Raw genomic sequence first — 18,454 nt, forward strand, 5'->3', positions numbered from 1 at the left:
AAAGGCATGGAGCTTACAAGGCTCACGTATCTCAAAGTTCGCAGTTCGCAAGGCTTGTGGTATGCAAAGCCCCAAAGTCACACTTGCAGTCATACTTTGTGTTGCTACTAACACTTCACCAAATTATACACCTCAGAAGTATTTCCATAGACTAAAATCTCTACATTTTTGAGACTTAAACTTTATTTATTGTATAGAACATACAGAAAGAGTACATGTGAGAAGCATCAGGGATGTGTTTATATTTGTATTTCTCATTAAAAATGTACAACTCTGACTTAAGATTTTGTTGATGAAAGATGAGATCTACCAGCCTGGAGAGTACAGTAGACCACTGTAAATGTTAGTTTAAACACTAACTTTTCAGGTAGCTGACAGGTCAATCATTAGCAATGTAAGACTAGTCAGGGTAACGTTTAGGCTACATGCTGCAATATGAAATATATCATGTTTTAGTGACCTTGTTGTTTCTATGAACATGAATTGTTGTTTATAGGCAACAACAACTTAGTTGAGGTATAAAGACCCCTGTATATCTTCATTAAGTACTTAAACTTTTGAACTAGTTGATAGCCCAATTAGCTCGCTTTGTGGTAGCCACTGCCCAGATAGCAAGAGGCTGGTGGACCACTGTCGGTCCACTGGGGGCATAGCTAGCGGTCCGCTGACATTTTGCTCATCGATTCTCTGGCGGTCCGTTCAGTATAACTATGTTCAGTTATACTCCATATATAATTTTAATAACTTTTCTTAATATTCATGACAAGTTAAATTTAAAGAGATGGTGGTCCAACGGCGGACCACAAGTGGCACGCCACCGGCGGTATACCAGCAGTGGTCCGCTATCTGATTTTGCTATCTGGGCGGCTAGACACTGCAGTGAATTGGTTAGCGGTTTGGCCATCCCCAAGACATCGAAGACATAACATACAGTACATGTCATATGTACATGTAAGTAATTAACTGGTACACTTAATAGGTTTATTTCACTGTATCAAAGAGTAACAAGGTTGTAGCAGCAAGACAACGAGGCCTTGACTGGAGCTAAGAATTGTTTGTATATCAAATCTATCATGACAAGATTTACCCCATCCAGAAGGTCTCAGGTCAGCTCTTTGCCTCTGATGAAAATGTAGGCAAATTGGCAAAGTTTTGTAAAAGCACTCAGTATTACAATGTAACAACTATATGTAGGTACCCACAAATACATAATGCAAGTACAATGATAGTACCTGATAGTACATCCTGTTACACAGGTTGTACCACTGTACCTAATTAGGTAGGTACACTGTAACAGTGACACATTAAAATAAAGTGTTACCATATTTCAACTTATTTTTCATTAGCTAGCTGGCGTATCAAGCTTTTTATAAGTGTTTGTGTGTATGTGTGTGGGGGGCGGGGGGGGTTCTGGGATAGGTAAGTGAAATAATCCCGGCCAAATTATAAATAACTCCCTACATTTTCTTTACATTTTCCATGCAAATAAAACAATTCACTTAATATCCTACTGTTAAAGCAACAAATGAGAATAATTGGTATTTATACTCCTTGGCATCATGGATGGATTATAAGAGTTGTATGTATTTTCTGTTGCAGTGTTATACTTTTTGATGTAGCAAAGTTGATGGCATTAAAAAAGACATGACAAAATATTTGAATACGCAAATATTTTATTTGGTAGTGTGCATTGTTACAGAATTATTCATCCAAATGAAATTAACATGGAATCAGATGGTTTACTCAGCAGCCTCTTTGCCCTTTAAAAAGAAACAATACAAAAAAAATCAAGTTCACTAGACACCAAAAAACGATCAATCTTTAATAAATATATGAGAAACATTATCATACCTTGCCACCATCACGGCTCTTGGCCCTCAGCTTGTTGACCTGAGACTCAGCAATGTCAGCACGCTCCTCAGCCTCCTCCAGCTCATGCTGCACCTTCCTGAACTTGGACAGGTGGGTGTTGGCCTGCTCCTCCTGTTTGATATGAAATTGTAGTGCAATTAATGCAAAGAAACATTCAATGTACCATGAGATGCAAACCTCTGTAGCCTAAACAAAAATGACTCACAGCTTCCTCGGACTGTCTCTTGTAGGCCTTGACCTTCAGCTGCAGCTTGTCAACCAGATCCTGGAGTCTGTTGATGTTCTTCTTGTCCTCTTCAGTCTGAAAAGAAAAAGTGTGTCAAGAAAGAGAATATTCTTTGATTTTGCATGCATTTGTACACAAAGTGGAGAGATTTCTTACCTGGTAGGTGAGCTCCTTCACCCTCCTCTCGTATTTGCGGACTCCCTTGACTGCATCAACACCTCGTCTCTGTTCAGCCTCGACCTCACCCTCTAGCTCACGAACCTTAACATGGAAAATGTTGCAATTTCAGGCACTGAACCTTTTGTAGCTATGAGTTAAACATATGTTTTCATAATCATATTTGGCTGCCTACCCTGGACTCCAGTTTCTGGAGTTGTTTCTTGCCACCCTTCATGGCCAGATTCTCAGCCTCATCCAGGCGGTGCTGCAGATCCTTCACAGTGACCTCCAGGTTCTTCTTCATCCTCTCCAGATGAGAACTGGTGTCCTGCTCTTTCTTCAACTCCTCTGCCATCATTGCAGCCTAGATGATAAAATTGTGTATTTTAAATAGATGTATAGGTACTTCTGAATATAATGCTCCGGTTCTGAAGAAAAAAACATACATCAGTGATAGCTTTCTTGGCCTTGTCCTCAGCATTTCTAGCCTCCTGGACGATGTCATCAACCTCACTCTGGACCTGAACCAGGTCAGCCTCAAGCTTCTTCTTGGTGTTAATCAGACTTGTGTTCTAATTTGGAGAAACAGACAACCTCAGATGCAATTTTTAATGCTGGAACAGTTTGTTTAAAACATCAATTTGTGACAACTTGTGTTATTTTTTTACCTGGGAGTGCAAGAGGCCAACACGCTCACTGGCATCAACAAGCTCCTGTTCAGCCACTTTGCGGCCTCTCTCTGTCTGCTCCAGGGCAGCCCTGAGCTCCTCAATCTCAGCCACCATCAGGCCGTTCCTGCGCTCCACCATGGCAGCCTGCTCCTGCATGTCTTCCTGTCCTCGAACAGCATCATCAAGGTGCAACTGGGCATCCTGGAGGTTTTAAAAAGTATGTACACTACCTCAATATATGAAGCCTTGTTGCCATAATGTTTGGTGGCCAAATAAGAAAATACATGTAAAGTAATAAGTTACAAGGTTCTGTTATGGCTGACCTTGAGCTGACCCTGAATGGTCCTTAGGTGTTTCTGGGACTCAGCAGCCTGGCGGTTAGCATGGCTCAGCTGAACCTCCATCTCATTGAGGTCTCCCTCCATTTTCTTCTTGATTCTCAGGGCATCATTCCTGCTCCTGACCTCAGCATCCAGAGTGCTCTGCATGGAGTCAATCACCCTCTGGCTGTTCCTCTTGATCTGCTCCATCTCCTCATCCTTCTCTGCAAGTTTCCTGTCAACCTCACCCTTGACCTGGTTCAGCTCAAGCTGGACACGAAGAATCTTGGACTCCTCATGCTCAAGAGTTCCCTAAATGAGAAAATGAAGGATTTAAAATTATTATTTTTTTACTTTCTGAAAAGTCACTTGTTTTTAATAATGCCAGCCTGGATTTCTACCTCAGCTTCTTCAAGAGCAGTCTGAATCTCAGCCTTCTCAGTCTCAACTGTCTTCTTGGCCTTCTCCAGCTCATGAATGCTCTTTCCAGTCTCACCCAGCTGCTCAGTCAGGTCCGAGATCTCCTCTGCAGAAATACATTTAGAAGACTTAATTTAACACAAAGTCAATCCCTCTCAATATGCCATTGTTTTTTTTGTTTTAATACCAGAACATATATATCTTAGTTTCTCTTGACATGGTTTGATTGGGAAGTATTTCATGATCATCTTGACTTACGTTGGAGGTTCTTGTTTTCCCTCTTCAGAGTTTCCAACTGGTCAAGAGCCTCCTCATAGGAGTTCTTCATCTTGAACAGCTCAGTGCTGAGAGAACGGGCCTCTTTCTGGGCACCCTCCAGCTCAGCCTGACCCTCCTCGTACTTCTGCTTCCACTCTGCCAGAACCTTTGAAAAGTAGTTTGTATCTTTGATCATTCACATCAAATACACTGTTACCAACATCTCATTGTACATGTACAAATATTTCTCTGAGATTATTTTGTTTTACCTAAATGTCCATATCTAAACAGTGCTTTGGAGGTATTACCTTGTCAAAGTTCCTCTGCTTCTTGTCAAGATTGGCAGCCAGAGCGTTGGCTCTTTCTACATCAATCATGAGGTCCTCAACCTCACCCTGGAGTCTCTGTTTGGTCTTGTCCAGAGATGCACACTTGGAGTTGATAGCCTCAATTTGCTCCTCAGCCTCCTGCAGACGCTGGGCAAGTTTTTTCCTGATAAAGCATTATATTCAGATTAGATTACTTCATAGTTACCTTGGTTTTAGTACAAAATATAATAATTCACATTGCCATTCTATTTGTTTCTGTGCATGTTTGGTACATACTTGGACTCCTCAAGCTCTTCAGTGCGCTGGATGGCATCAGTTTCATACTTGGTCCTCCACTGAGCAACCTCGCTGTTGGCCTTGGACATGCCACGCTGCAGTTCAGCTTTAGCCTCCTGCTCTTCCTCAAACTGCTCCCTCAGGAGGTCACAGTCATGGCGTGCAGACTGAACAGCATGGGCCAGGGCATTCTTGGCCTGTTTGTTACCAAGTAAGGATGTTTATAAAACCTTTCACATAAAATGATCCACATACTACAATTGTTTTTATTTCATGCACAGTATATCAGTACCTTGATTTCCTCTTCATTCAGTCTCTTCAGCTCCTCAATTTGCTGAGTGAAGGCCTGTTTGCTTCTGGTCAGCTGAGACACAAGAGCATCTTTCTCCTCAACCTGGCGGCCAAGCTCTCCATTTTCAGTCTGAAGTCTTGCTTTCTGAGCACTGAGGTCATTGTTCTGGCGAGCACTCTCATCGCTCTTGGCCTTGACTTCACCCAGTTGGTCCTCAAGGGTGCGGCACATCTTCTCCAGGTTGGACTGTTAGTGAACAATAATAATGAGACCAAATTGTAGTCAGAGATTCTGGAAAGATGAATGATAACAGATACTGTGACACTGTAACTGTGTACAATAGATTTAGATTTGAGGTATTCATATGCTAACCTTTGCTACTTGCATACATATCATTTACCTTAGTCTTAGCAACAGCCTCCATATTGCTGGAGAGGTCGTCAATCTCCATCTTGAATTCACTCTTCTCCTTCTCAAGCTTTTGCTTGACACGCTGGAGGTTGTCAATCTGCTCTCCCAGCTCAGCCACACTGTCTGCCTGCTTCTTGCGGAGAGCTGCAGCAGTGGCTTCATGCTGCAGGGTGGACTCCTCAAGGTCACGGCGCAGCTTCTGGAACTCAGCCTCACGCTTCTTGTTCATCTCAATTTGAGCAGCAGTGGCACCACCAGCCTCCTCAAGCCTCTCACTGATCTCCTCAAGTTCCCTGGAGAGATCAGCTCTCTGCTTCTCAACCTTGGCACGAGCTGCACGTTCAGCCTCAATCTCTTCCTCCAGTTCCTCAATGCGGGCCTGTTGGTTTTTGTAAAGGATTAGTGAGATTTAAAAAGATCAGACAAAGAATAAAAGCAGTATTTATGTAAAACAAACCTGAAGCTCCTTGATCTTCTTCTGAAGCTGAGCACCCAAGGATTGTTCATCCTCAATCTTGCTAAGAAGTTGGCTTGTTTCAAAGTCCTTCCTGTGTCATAGTAAAGTGAAATAATTGTCAATGGCTAGTTACAGAAAAGGGTTGAGTGCTATTATGATTTAAAGTTTGCATATAGTGTTGCTAATTGGAATTCTTCATTACTTCTTCAGCTTCTCCTCAGACTGCTGCTTGTCATTCTCCAGATCCATGATGTTCTCCTGGGACAACTTCAGGTCACCCTCAAGCTTTCTCTTAGTTCTCTCAAGGTCCATACGGAGCTTCTTTTCTTGCTCCAGGGAACCTTCAAGCTGCAGATTGAGTAACATTAAGTATTTAAGTATTTAAGTGGCACAATGATGTCCATACATTTCTTTTAACTCTCAGGTTGTAAACTCACATCATCCACTTGTTGTTCAAGCTTAGTCTTGGCCTTAGTCAGAGTGTTGACTTTGTCTTCCTCTGCCTGAAGATCATCAAGAGTCTGCTGGTGTGCCTCTTGGAGGGCTTTCTTCTCCTTTGTCAGCTTACCAATGGACTCATCCTGAGCGGCCATCTCCTCTGTCAGGTTCTTGACCTGCACATAGAAAGTTTTATATCAGTATCTATTGAACTTTATAAAGACTTCTTGGCACATACACAGTATTCTGTTTTTTTAAGAATGCAAACCTTGTTCTCGGTGGCATGTTTCTCCTTCTCCACTTTGGCCAAAGTCAGCTCCAAATCATCAATGTCCTTCTTGAGCTCAGAGCACTCATCCTCCAATTTCCTCTTCTTGGCAGTCAGCTCAGCATTGATTTCCTCTTCATCCTCCAATCTTTCGGTTGTCTCTTTGAGTTTGGCCTCAAGCTGGATCTTACTTTTGATGAGACCCTCACACCTCTCCTCAGCATCATTGAGACCCTCATTTCCCTATTGTAAATATAAGATGGAAGCATGACATCTGATTTGTATTGAAAACACAATGCTGAAACTGGGTAGTGGTATGATTGTGAATATTGAAATGGTACAATATACACTTACAGATGCCACTTGCAGCGCCAGGTCATTTCTCTCTTGCACCAGAGACACCATCTTCTCCTCAAGCTCCTTCTTCCTGGCCTCTACCTTGGCATGGACTTCTTTGAGTTTTCCATGCTCCTCCTTCAGGTTGGCCAATTCCTTTTCAGTTTCAGCACTCTGCAGCAGAGGCTTGATCTTGTAGTAAACCTTCATCCATGGCCAGGTCTTGACACTCATGAATGACCGTATATTGTACTGGATGGTGAAGATTGCTTCTCTGTAAAAGGTAAATGGTTTGAAAACACCTGGGTCAGTTGATTGTCAAATAATGACAGTGACCAGTCCCATCTTTGATACACTTACGTTTGTATTAAAGATGGGAATGGGAATGATCTTAGTTATAGCTTTCCAAATTCAGAAAATGATGCCTTATGTTATATTTCCATTAACAATTTATAAGAGACTCATTATTCTTTTAACCAAACCTATTACAGTGAATTAAAAAAAAACTGTGATGCTATATTTCATGTCAGATTATTTTTTAACATGATTACACCAAATACATCATACATTACCTCCTTTCCATCATCTTGACAAACTCCTTCCTCATCAGGTATGCACGGCAGAGAGCCTGAGTCATTGTGACCAGGGAAGCCAGTTTTTCATCTCGCATCTCCTCAAGGTCACCCAGCAGACCAGCTTTGAAGAACACCTGAGGGATGAATGAAAATATAAGCATCTATTTGACACAGAAAAAGCTGTGCTTTAGTTTACTCATGAGATATAGATAATAGATTGCATGAAACCTATCTACCTTTGTGTGTCCAAACATGTATTGCGTGTGATCAACATCAATAGATCCCAAAAGCTTCTCAGAAGCCTTCTTGTTATCAATGAACTGGCCGTCAGGGATGACACTGGCATTCAGCACTTTGTATCTGGATAGAATAAATAAATGTTCATATGGAGCATTACTTTTCCGTCTCTACAGGGCAGTATTGAATATATGTAATACTTCATTGGCTTTCTACTCTACCTCTGCTTGAAGTCAGCATAGAGGATTCTGCTTGGGAAACCCTTTCTGCAGATTCTGATACCCTCCAGCACACCATTGCACCTGAGCTGGTGGATGACCAGGAAGTTCTGCATATAACCTGTGAAATACATGTCATGAGATCTTCTATTCTCAATGTAATACATGAATAATACACACATCTTTATTGACTACCAAATGCCCTTTACCTGGTTTCTTAATTTCATTTGGAATCAGACAACGCACAAAGTGGGGATGGGTGCTCCTCAAGTTGGTCATCAGTTTGCCCAAGTTCTCCTGTTGGGATAAGAAAGCTATTAAAACATCCCCTCACCTTTCTTTAGGATGATTGATGTGTTTGTTATTGGTTTAATATACATACCCTGAACTGTGATGACACTGTTTGCATGGAGCCACCCTTCTTCTTACCACCCTTCTTAGCGCCACCAGCAGGCTCTGTTGAAATACAAACAGGTGAAAAAATTGACAGTTGAGTAACATGCACAGAAAGTTTATAGACTGGATATAGAGCTCAATAGTCCTGGAAGTAAGAATTCAATACACTGTTGAGCCTATTCCTGTATTGGCTTATGTAGATTTTTGTTACCTTCAACAACAGGTGGGTACAGGACAGGCAGGAGTTTAACTCCCGACTTCTGGTACAGCTGTATAACAGAATCGTTCAGTGGATCCTTGTTCTTGTCCAGCCACCCAGAAACATTGTAGTCCACAGTGCCGGCATAATGCACCAGGGAGAAGTGGGCCTCAGCCTTGCCTTTAGCAGGCTTGGGCTTCTCAAAGGCCTTATTTTTGCCAAGATGCTGGTCATACAGCTTGTTCTTGAAAGTGGTGTCAGAGGCCTTGGGGAACATGCACTCCTCTTCAAGAATGGCAAAGATTCCCATAGGCTGTTGGAAAAATGAGCTTAGTTTTAAAAGTGAATATTATAAAACAATACAAATCTAGCACCAGGCTCATTTGACTGATTAAAACTGACCTTCTCAATGAGCTCAATGCAAGCGGCTAAGTCCATGCCGAAGTCAATGAAATCCCATACAATGCCATCTTTCTTGTACTCCTCTTGCTCCAGAACGAACATGGTGTGGTTGAAGAACTGTTGCAGTTTCTCATTGGTGAAGTTGATGCACAGCTGTTCCATGCTGTTGTACTGTGATTGAAAAATAGTTTGTAATATGAATGCCCCCTACTGAAATTATTCTACATTGTGGTGTGAGTGAAAAATGGTGTTAACTTATGCTTACATCAAAAATCTCAAAGCCAGCAATATCCAGCACACCGATATAGAACTGCCTTGGCTGTTTAGTGTCCAGCATCTGGTTTATACGGATGACCATCCACAAGAACATCCTCTCATAGATGGACTTGGACAAGGCCGACACTGCGTTATTGACCTGAAACAGAATATTCAAGCAGTGGTCATCCTATGCTCAGAGATCAAAAAGTAAAATGCTTATAGATAAAAGCAGGTCAGTTTACTACTAGTAATTCCGTCCAAATATTTCCAAATGGTTTGCGATCTTAAGTGAACTTTTTAGTGACTAAAATAATACCTGTGGCACAGTCTGACCCTTGGTGACATACTCATTTCCGACTTTCACTCTTGGGTAGCACAAAGCCTTCAGCATGTCAGCGGAGTTCAGGCCCAGGAGGTATGCGACTTTGTCAGCACCTTAACAAAGTGCAACAGTGAAGCATTTTGGTGGTTTGAAATTTATAGCAACCAATTTCATACTCCACACTCTAAACAAATTTGGGACAAGTTTGTCCACCTCAATCTCCTCCCTAAATCAAAACATTTGTTGAGATAGTGTTAGGTTAAAGGCTATATGTCTCACATAAAAACAGAAAGGTATCTGAGTGACCATTGATTTGTAAATGTTTGTCTTTAAATGAAGATAGATAATTTCTTAATCCAGAGGGAAATTTAGAATATGAATATACATGAATATTCCAGATAGGCATGTGTTTACTAGATATCAGTCATACAGTATTTAACTTTAATTTAACATAATAAAATTACCTCAATAACTAAGAGTACCTTGTAGTTATTACTAGAACTGACTGATTCAGTATAATGTTGTAACCTACTCTCAGTGCCATCAGGCTCAGCCTGCTCCTCGCGCTGCTTCTGTTTGAACGCCATGTTGCCATGATGGAGCACAGCACCAGTCAGCTTATAAATGGTGACTTTCTCCTCTCCAGTGAAACCCAAGATGTCAATGGCATCCTAGAATGGTGAATTATTTGATTATTTTAAAGCTATCTTCAAGAAATTGAAGAGGGAAAAACACATTATTGGAAGGCTTACATCTGTGGCATCCAACTCCTCTTTGTCATTAATGCTCGCCACAGTGATCTGACCCTGACTGCACATTGGGAAGTCATAGGGGTTGGATGTGATGAGGGACATTTCTGTTGGGATTAAAAAATTAGTTTACAAATTCAGAATTACATGTATTGATTGAACGTTTGGTAAAATTATTAACCTTACCTATAATTTCAGGCTTGTGGTTGGTCATCATCTGGAAGAAGATGTGGTAGCCTCTCTCATCAGGAAGCTGGAATGTCACTCTAGACTTCTCCAGCAGGTCTTTTTACGCAGGGAAGGATGTATTTTCATTTGATACATTGAAGGCAATAAAAGAACATTTCTACTGGGAACAATTATACTTACAAGTCTCAATATCAGCACTAGCCAGTTTTCCAGTTGTGGCAAAGTGAATTCTGATGAATTTTCCCTGTTTGAGATTAAATTTTGACATAAATGTATTCATTTAGCTCATACCTTTAACCAAAGCAGGTTACACATGAGGAAAATATTCAGTATTTAATATTATTAATATATAATATTAGTATTCAATAAATATTCAAATATTCAGAAATAGATCTAAGAGTAACAATAAATACTGCCTTTACTAACACAAAAAGCAAAATATGATAGTGTAGATGTTTAGACATTGGAGGATGTTTATCATAAGACATGCTAATAGATATAAAACAAAGTGCATGATACGTTTGATTTTAAAGAAAAACCCTAAAACGTCGATTCTATCTAAAATCAAAACAAAAAAAAAACATGTAAGAGATTAGATTAGAAACTAAACTTACAAAACGTGAAGAGTTGTCATTCCTCACAGTCTTGGCATTACCATAAGCCTCCAGCAGTGGGTTGGCAGCAATAATCTGGTCTTCAAGAGAGCCCTGCAAGTCAATAGATATATTGTTATTGAAGTTAATGTCTGTGTTGCTATGTGATAATTAGCCTATAAATATGTAAGGGGTCCTCTACCTTAATTTTTCCACTGCTGCCGGCTGATGCCTCTGACTTCTTCCCACTAGACACTGCAATTGTTGCAAAGTACTGGATGACACGTTTGGTGTTTACAGTCTTGCCAGCACCAGATTCTCCGCTGTATTAAACAGAAGATATTGCAACTTTTTACATCACAATTACAAGTCAAGTTTATTTATATAGCGCATTTCATACACAGAGCTCATTCAATGTGCTTTACATACAGTAAACAAAAGCAAACAGTAACAACAAATAAAAGCATGGAAGGGCAATAGTCAAAGAATAGTTCAAAAAGTAAAGATCATAATAAAAAAAGAAACAACAATTAAAAAGACAGAATAATTTTCAAGGCAGATTCAGAATTTGTAACTCAGTGCAGTTACAAAGTGTAACAGAAGAGTATACAGAAGATAATGTAAAGGTTTAGCCTTTTAATAATGTAAAAAGTTTTAAGGGATGCATGGACACTTACGTGATCAGGACAGACTGATTCTCTCTGTCTGTGAGGCAAAACACAAATTGACATGAATGGTTCATTTTACATAAATGAATCAAATATATAATGTATTATTCAGTGATTGATTTAAAACTGAAAGCATACCTTGGAGCATGAATTGAAATGCGTTGTCAGAGACAGAGAAGATGTGGGGTGGGGCCTCCACACGCTTCTTGCCTCTGTAGGCATCCACCACTTCCTGATCGTATACTGGGAGCCACTTGTAGGGGTTCACAGTGACACAGAAAAGTCCAGAGTAGGTCTAGAATGAAGAAATAAAGAAGATTGTTTTTTCAGCTTTTCAAATGAATTTTATTTTCTTAATTTGTTTAAAAGTGTAATGCTTACATAGATCATCCATGCTGCATAACGCTCTTTGAGGTTATACAGGACAGAGGCTTCATTGAGGTGGGTCATCATGGCCATGTCCTCAATTTTGTCGTATTTGGGAGGATTTAAGGGGAAGATTTCGTCTTCCTTCACTGTCTTTTCCTAAAACCAATGTAGAAAACAGCTTTAACAAAGAGATGTATTCAATAAACTTTCTGTGAAAATGTAATTTTAAATTCAGAACAATTTCAACAGCCTTGCTAAAGTACCTCCTTGGTTTCAAGCGTTTCAACAACAACTTTGCCACCTTCCTTCTTTTTAATTGTACCCTTGACGTACAACTCCTCTTTATCAACCACAAAGCAAGCAGTTTTTGCATCAAAGGGCCTGGTTTGGGCCTCAAGTCTCTCCCTCTCAGGCTTACGAAGGTAGATGGCAGCTGCGCCATACGCAGCCATATCACCGTCCCCCATTGTTGCTGGTTACTGCATTAATCATAAACATGAAGAGCAGACAGTTTTCAACATACAATGGTTTTCATAATCAGACATGTACAGACACGGTACTGTAAATAAAGTGATTGACAGTCATTAGTGGACAAAACATGTACAGTTCATCAGCTCATACTGTAGGTTTACATACCCTGTACATACTGTATGCTAATGTTGACTAAAAAGAGGAATAAAAAATAATATTTTGAAAAATTGATCTTAATGCCTTAATAAAAAATCTTTAAGGACACCAATTTTCTTTGTGAATGAATAATGTATCGTATATTAATAAATGTTCTTCCTTCAAAGACAGGGGCCGTATACATACACCTATGTTAAATAGAGTCAGGCAGACGTTTTATTTCTAAAGGCCAGTTATTTCATGGATCCAGGATATGAATCCTGATAAAGTTCCCTTGGCCTTTGGAATTAAATTAGCCCCACATCATCATATACCCTTCATCATATGATCGGTATGGTTTTATTTCAGTTAGCCTAATAGCTGGTTTGATTTGCACTGAGAGATCTTATGGAGTACTCCATGCCAATCGTGAAATATGGTGAAGGGTATGTGATGATGTGGGGCTATTTTAATTGTGAAGGCCTTAAAGTCATAAATAGTGACTTCAGCAGATAAGTATAAGTATATATACTCTTTTGATCCCTTGAGGGAAATTTGGTCTCTGCATTTATCCCAATCCGTGAATTAGTGAAACACACTCAGCACACAGTGAACACACAGTCAGGTGAAGCACACACTAATCCCGGCACAGTGAGCTGCCTGCAACAACAGCGGCGCTCGGGGAGCAGTGTGAGTGGTTAGGTGCCTTGCTCAAGGGCACTTCAGCCGCTTTCTACTGGTCGGGGTTCAAACCGGCAACCCTCCGGTCACAAGTCCGAAGCGCTAACCAGTAGGCCACGGCTGCCCCTCTAGATCTAGGCAGTCCTGTTTTGTATATCCAAGGCCATAACGAGTAATGTTATCTTACTCATTTACTCCTTTCTCAATGAATATTTATGTTGTTTTATAACACAATAATTGAAATAATTCTGTCTAAAACAACTAGTTCAAATACTTTTTCAGTAGCCTTTTTCTGTCGCAATTTGACGCATTGGATGACTGTTCTCGCCTCAGGTTGTATCCGTGTTGGTTGTTTTTTTCTTTCTTATTAATAGCCTGATGAAATTTAGACATATCGTTAAAAAAAACCCAGAAGATCTCCGTTAAGATCTCCAACATTTTCGTTAGTTTAGCCTAACAATTCTAAATGCACCTTGCGCAATTGGCCGCGGGCGTACCAGGAGGTCCTAATCAAATCAGACCAGGTAGGCTCAATTCCACTCTCTCTATGAAGCTGCACAATGAAGTTTAAACATGACATAGCCTTATTATCCTATTGAAGCCTAAATGTTTGATCAATTTCCTTTAGACCAGTCGTTCAAATTAATTTGCGACTGGCCACCCATGCGCAGGCAATTTCTTGACACCTGTAGAACTTGGCAATTAAGTCAACATTTACCAGAGTTTAATGTCATATCACTTCAAAAGGACTAAGAGTCTATGCAGTTCAAATGTATGATAAAATAGTCCACACCAAGTGAGGCAATATAGCCCAAAACTGTTGGAGGGACCAGGTTCGCATGGCTCCCATCGGCTGGTTATATTTCATCCCTTCAAGCCCAGCTACTTAGGCAAAAAATATAGGCCATCAGACATCAGCCTACTATTATAAACAAAATAACCTGGTGTAAACTATATCGTTTTAATTTCAGGTCCTAAATAAAGGTAGGGATTGACTGGCCTAGAAATCTACTGTGCGGGAGCAAGTCTGAGAAGTAGGCCTATCGCACACGAAACTTGCGCAGCAGTTCCCCCTCCGCTAGTTCAGATCAGACAATGCAACGTCAATTGATCATTCAAACAGTCATTAGACAGATAGTGCTAGCAGACATTCAAAAATGTATGCCACACCAGCAGACTGCAGCTGCCAGATCAATCCATGAACCTTTGGGTCAGAGCACCCCCCCCCCCCCACACACACACACACACATACACACATACACATAGGCATATTGGACACAATCTGCAGACTGATTATGTCTATACAAATAAGACCTCGAAAAGAGGTATACCTGTGTTGTACAGTAGCAATAATCAGTAAATGCCCCCTAAAAGATTTACTTCACTAGAATGCAAGTAGCTTGTTTTAATCGTTTAGGTGTTCAGATAAATCACATGTACTGTAAATTAGATGTACCTTACCTTTTCCTCCCAAAAGAGATGAAATTTCCACAGTTGAGTATCTAAAAATGATAAAACACATACAAAGACAAGGATATTAGTATATCATATATTTAATGTAGTAATCTTAAGTGTATTAGTTTCCACCTCTTTTCTGTGTCTGTGAAAGACTTACTGTGCACTGGAACCCCCCTGCAGTCCTCCCATACTCCCAGCAGGTCCTTATATTGGCTGCATTCTGTCAACTAAGCAGAGCTCTAATAAGGCAAGGTGTGTTTGGATCTATTTAAAGGTTTTGCGACTCACTTTGTGAAATGATTTACTTTGTGTGTATTTTAACCAATTTATTCATGGGATATATAAGAATTAGAAAGTTGAAAAAAATATTTGATATCTGGACATGCTCATTATAGTAAAATATGTGGCTTTTTTTAAATAAGCAGAAAAAAAATGGAATAAGAAGTTAATAGATGTGGCACATTGAGCAATGTTACAACAACAACATAGTATAGAACAGTTGACCTATACTTTGTGTGATACAAATGCAATTGTAATCAAAAAACCTAATTAAAGGCTAATGCCTGCCCCATAAGTCTGTCCATTTGTACTTTTCGATATAGATAGATAGATAGATAGATAGATAGATACTTTATTGATCCCCAAGGGGAAATTCAAGCTGAGGCTGAGGGCTTGCTTGTCAATTTGTGTGGTGACTGAGTTCTCAGTGGTTTGTAAATATAAGTTTACTAAAGGTTGTTTCCCTTAGATTTGTGGGCTTCCTGAAATGCATGGCATGTAATTAATATGTCCTTCAGATATGAATGTGCTGTATTCTATGCCCACCACACATGTATTCATATATGTAGCATGTGTCACAAGAGGCACTGATAAAACAAGTAAATATTAGGGCAGCATTTCAAAAGTGAAGTCCACTGCAGTTTTATGATGTTTTATGGTGTTCATTGACAAAGTTGTTGTAAGCTCTCTAGATGCCTGGACACATTGCATTACCAAAAGTATAAAATAGACACAACTGTAAAGAAATCAAAGCTTAAAAGTAGATATCACAAGTCATAAGAAGCAATACTTTCTTATGTATTCTTCCTTAACCTTGTGACACTATATAAATACAAATAGTGACACTATATACATCTTAATTAGGCACCTCAATTATATACCATGGGTTATGTTATTAATCCCTGATATCTGAATGAAACCTCTCATGCTTTGCAATTGCAAGATACCTTAATAAATATGTTGATGGTTATGTCATATTTGTAAATCTAAATCTGTCCATTTATTTCCCCTAAATCCACCAGGAGTCATCTTTTAAAGGAGTTATTTTTCTGAGCCCATCACTGTTTAAGGGGTTTGTGTACTGTGACAAGTCAGTGATAATTTCCTTTAAACTTTACCTCCCACCTTCAATTCATTCTGACTATTTTTACTTTTGACATTCATTGACTTTCAGAATGCTGGATTTGTTTATTTGGCGTCTCGTTAAGTTTATGATGGGTAATGAATGTTGTTATGCTTCCAGCTGAGCACTTGAAATATCTCAATAAATCATCACCCCTCAGAGGTATTTCCATGGACTAATATCTCTAGATTCTTGAAATATTTTTTTAGAACATAGAGAGAACAAGCTTATGTAAAAACATCAGGAATGTGTTTACAAGTATTTGTATTTCTTACAATTTTATACACAATCTTTGATGCACAACTGTAGTACATGCTGGAAAACAGAAGATAGTGGATAGTGTGTTGAGGTGCGTTCCTCAGGGCTGGGTGATCTCTTCACAGGACTGGGATCCTTGTGGCAGCTGTCGAAAACAGCAGCAGTGTCTAGGTAGGCTGACATCTGAAGACAGATCCATATATGAGATGTGCACTCTCACTCAGCTGAAAGGAGCCAGTTAAGATGAGTGGTGCTTACAGTGTTTGTTCATGTTGCTGAAAGATCTAGCAGACTGGAGAGTATGCAGACTTGGCTTCAAAAAGGGAGGTTGTGTACAATGAATGTTCAGAAGATGACAAAAACATTGATATTGCTTGGTTACAGACCCCAGATGATTAATGGGGCATCTACAGTATATCAAGGTCCAAAATAGTTTGTGTTGGCAAACAGACAGGGCAGTGTACGTACTGTAGGTGCACATTTCACTGACATGGGTGTCTGACACACCAGTGATCCTTATGGCAGCTTTTCAAAGCACTTTCAGTTACTCATTTAAGCATATTTTATAATCTGCCAGTAAAACTTGTTCATACCCCAAGCAAGTATGGCTAATATAAAACTGGGATTTCTAAGAATAATGTGAACCGTTTTAATGTGATTTAACAGTAGACATACCCAAAGCTATCAATAGAGTCTCTTTAGAAAAGATTTGGACTCTCTGACCATATTAGGCATTTTAGAAATCGCTCCCACCATTTTTCAGCCATTCAGGAGGCACCTCAAACTCAGATAAGGGCTCTGTTTGAAACGGAGCTTGAAAGGCATGGAGCTTACAAGGCTCACGTATCTCAAAGTTCGCAGTTCGCAAGGCTTGTGGTATGCAAAGCCCCAAAGTCACACTTGCAGTCATACTTTGTGTTGCTACTAACACTTCACCAAATTATACACCTCAGAAGTATTTCCATAGACTAAAATCTCTACATTTTTGAGACTTAAACTTTATTTATTGTATAGAACATACAGAAAGAGTACATGTGAGAAGCATCAGGGATGTGTTTATATTTGTATTTCTCATTAAAAATGTACAACTCTGACTTAAGATTTTGTTGATGAAAGATGAGATCTACCAGCCTGGAGAGTACAGTAGACCACTGTAAATGTTAGTTTAAACACTAACTTTTCAGGTAGCTGACAGGTCAATCATTAGCAATGTAAGACTAGTCAGGGTAACGTTTAGGCTACATGCTGCAATATGAAATATATCATGTTTTAGTGACCTTGTTGTTTCTATGAACATGAATTGTTGTTTATAGGCAACAACAACTTAGTTGAGGTATAAAGACCCCTGTATATCTTCATTAAGTACTTAAACTTTTGAACTAGTTGATAGCCCAATTAGCTCGCTTTGTGGTAGCCACTGCCCAGATAGCAAGAGGCTGGTGGACCACTGTCGGTCCACTGGGGGCATAGCTAGCGGTCCGCTGACATTTTGCTCATCGATTCTCTGGCGGTCCGTTCAGTATAACTATGTTCAGTTATACTCCATATATAATTTTAATAACTTTTCTTAATATTCATGACAAGTTAAATTTAAAGAGATGGTGGTCCAACGGCGGACCACAAGTGGCACGCCACCGGCGGTATACCAGCAGTGGTCCGCTATCTGATTTTGCTATCTGGGCGGCTAGACACTGCAGTGAATTGGTTAGCGGTTTGGCCATCCCCAAGACATCGAAGACATAACATACAGTACATGTCATATGTACATGTAAGTAATTAACTGGTACACTTAATAGGTTTATTTCACTGTATCAAAGAGTAACAAGGTTGTAGCAGCAAGACAACGAGGCCTTGACTGGAGCTAAGAATTGTTTGTATATCAAATCTATCATGACAAGATTTACCCCATCCAGAAGGTCTCAGGTCAGCTCTTTGCCTCTGATGAAAATGTAGGCAAATTGGCAAAGTTTTGTAAAAGCACTCAGTATTACAATGTAACAACTATATGTAGGTACCCACAAATACATAATGCAAGTACAATGATAGTACCTGATAGTACATCCTGTTACACAGGTTGTACCACTGTACCTAATTAGGTAGGTACACTGTAACAGTGACACATTAAAATAAAGTGTTACCAT

The 18,454-nt window shown here is 39.8% G+C and overlaps 2 protein-coding genes across 2 annotated transcripts in view; both read right to left on the reverse strand.

Moving 5' to 3' along the window:
• The window catches only part of LOC121680844 (myosin heavy chain, fast skeletal muscle-like), a 145,389-nt gene that overhangs the window by 113,600 nt on the left and 13,335 nt on the right, over window positions 1-18,454 (reverse strand). The window lies entirely within an intron of this gene.
• LOC121680932 (myosin heavy chain, fast skeletal muscle-like) lies at window positions 1,656-12,387 on the reverse strand. Its single transcript, XM_042060532.1, has 38 exons — window positions 12,172-12,387; window positions 11,921-12,064; window positions 11,678-11,834; window positions 11,549-11,576; window positions 11,074-11,194; window positions 10,893-10,985; window positions 10,459-10,522; window positions 10,276-10,374; window positions 10,093-10,196; window positions 9,873-10,011; window positions 9,335-9,453; window positions 9,026-9,175; window positions 8,761-8,931; window positions 8,371-8,671; window positions 8,146-8,219; window positions 7,973-8,060; window positions 7,767-7,884; window positions 7,545-7,668; window positions 7,306-7,442; window positions 6,752-7,007; window positions 6,398-6,640; window positions 6,129-6,305; window positions 5,894-6,039; window positions 5,692-5,782; window positions 5,224-5,613; window positions 4,824-5,069; window positions 4,532-4,728; window positions 4,235-4,418; window positions 3,927-4,092; window positions 3,650-3,774; window positions 3,252-3,560; window positions 2,926-3,129; window positions 2,704-2,829; window positions 2,451-2,621; window positions 2,255-2,359; window positions 2,078-2,173; window positions 1,852-1,983; window positions 1,656-1,760 (listed from the first exon to the last, which is right to left on the reverse strand). The coding sequence occupies exons 1-38, from the start codon at window positions 12,373-12,375 to the stop codon at window positions 1,740-1,742; spliced, it is 5,820 nt and encodes a 1,939-aa protein (XP_041916466.1). The 5' UTR covers window positions 12,376-12,387; the 3' UTR covers window positions 1,656-1,739.

Source organism: Alosa sapidissima, chromosome 13 (genome assembly GCF_018492685.1).
Source record: "Alosa sapidissima isolate fAloSap1 chromosome 13, fAloSap1.pri, whole genome shotgun sequence".
Taxonomy (NCBI): domain Eukaryota; kingdom Metazoa; phylum Chordata; class Actinopteri; order Clupeiformes; family Clupeidae; genus Alosa; species Alosa sapidissima.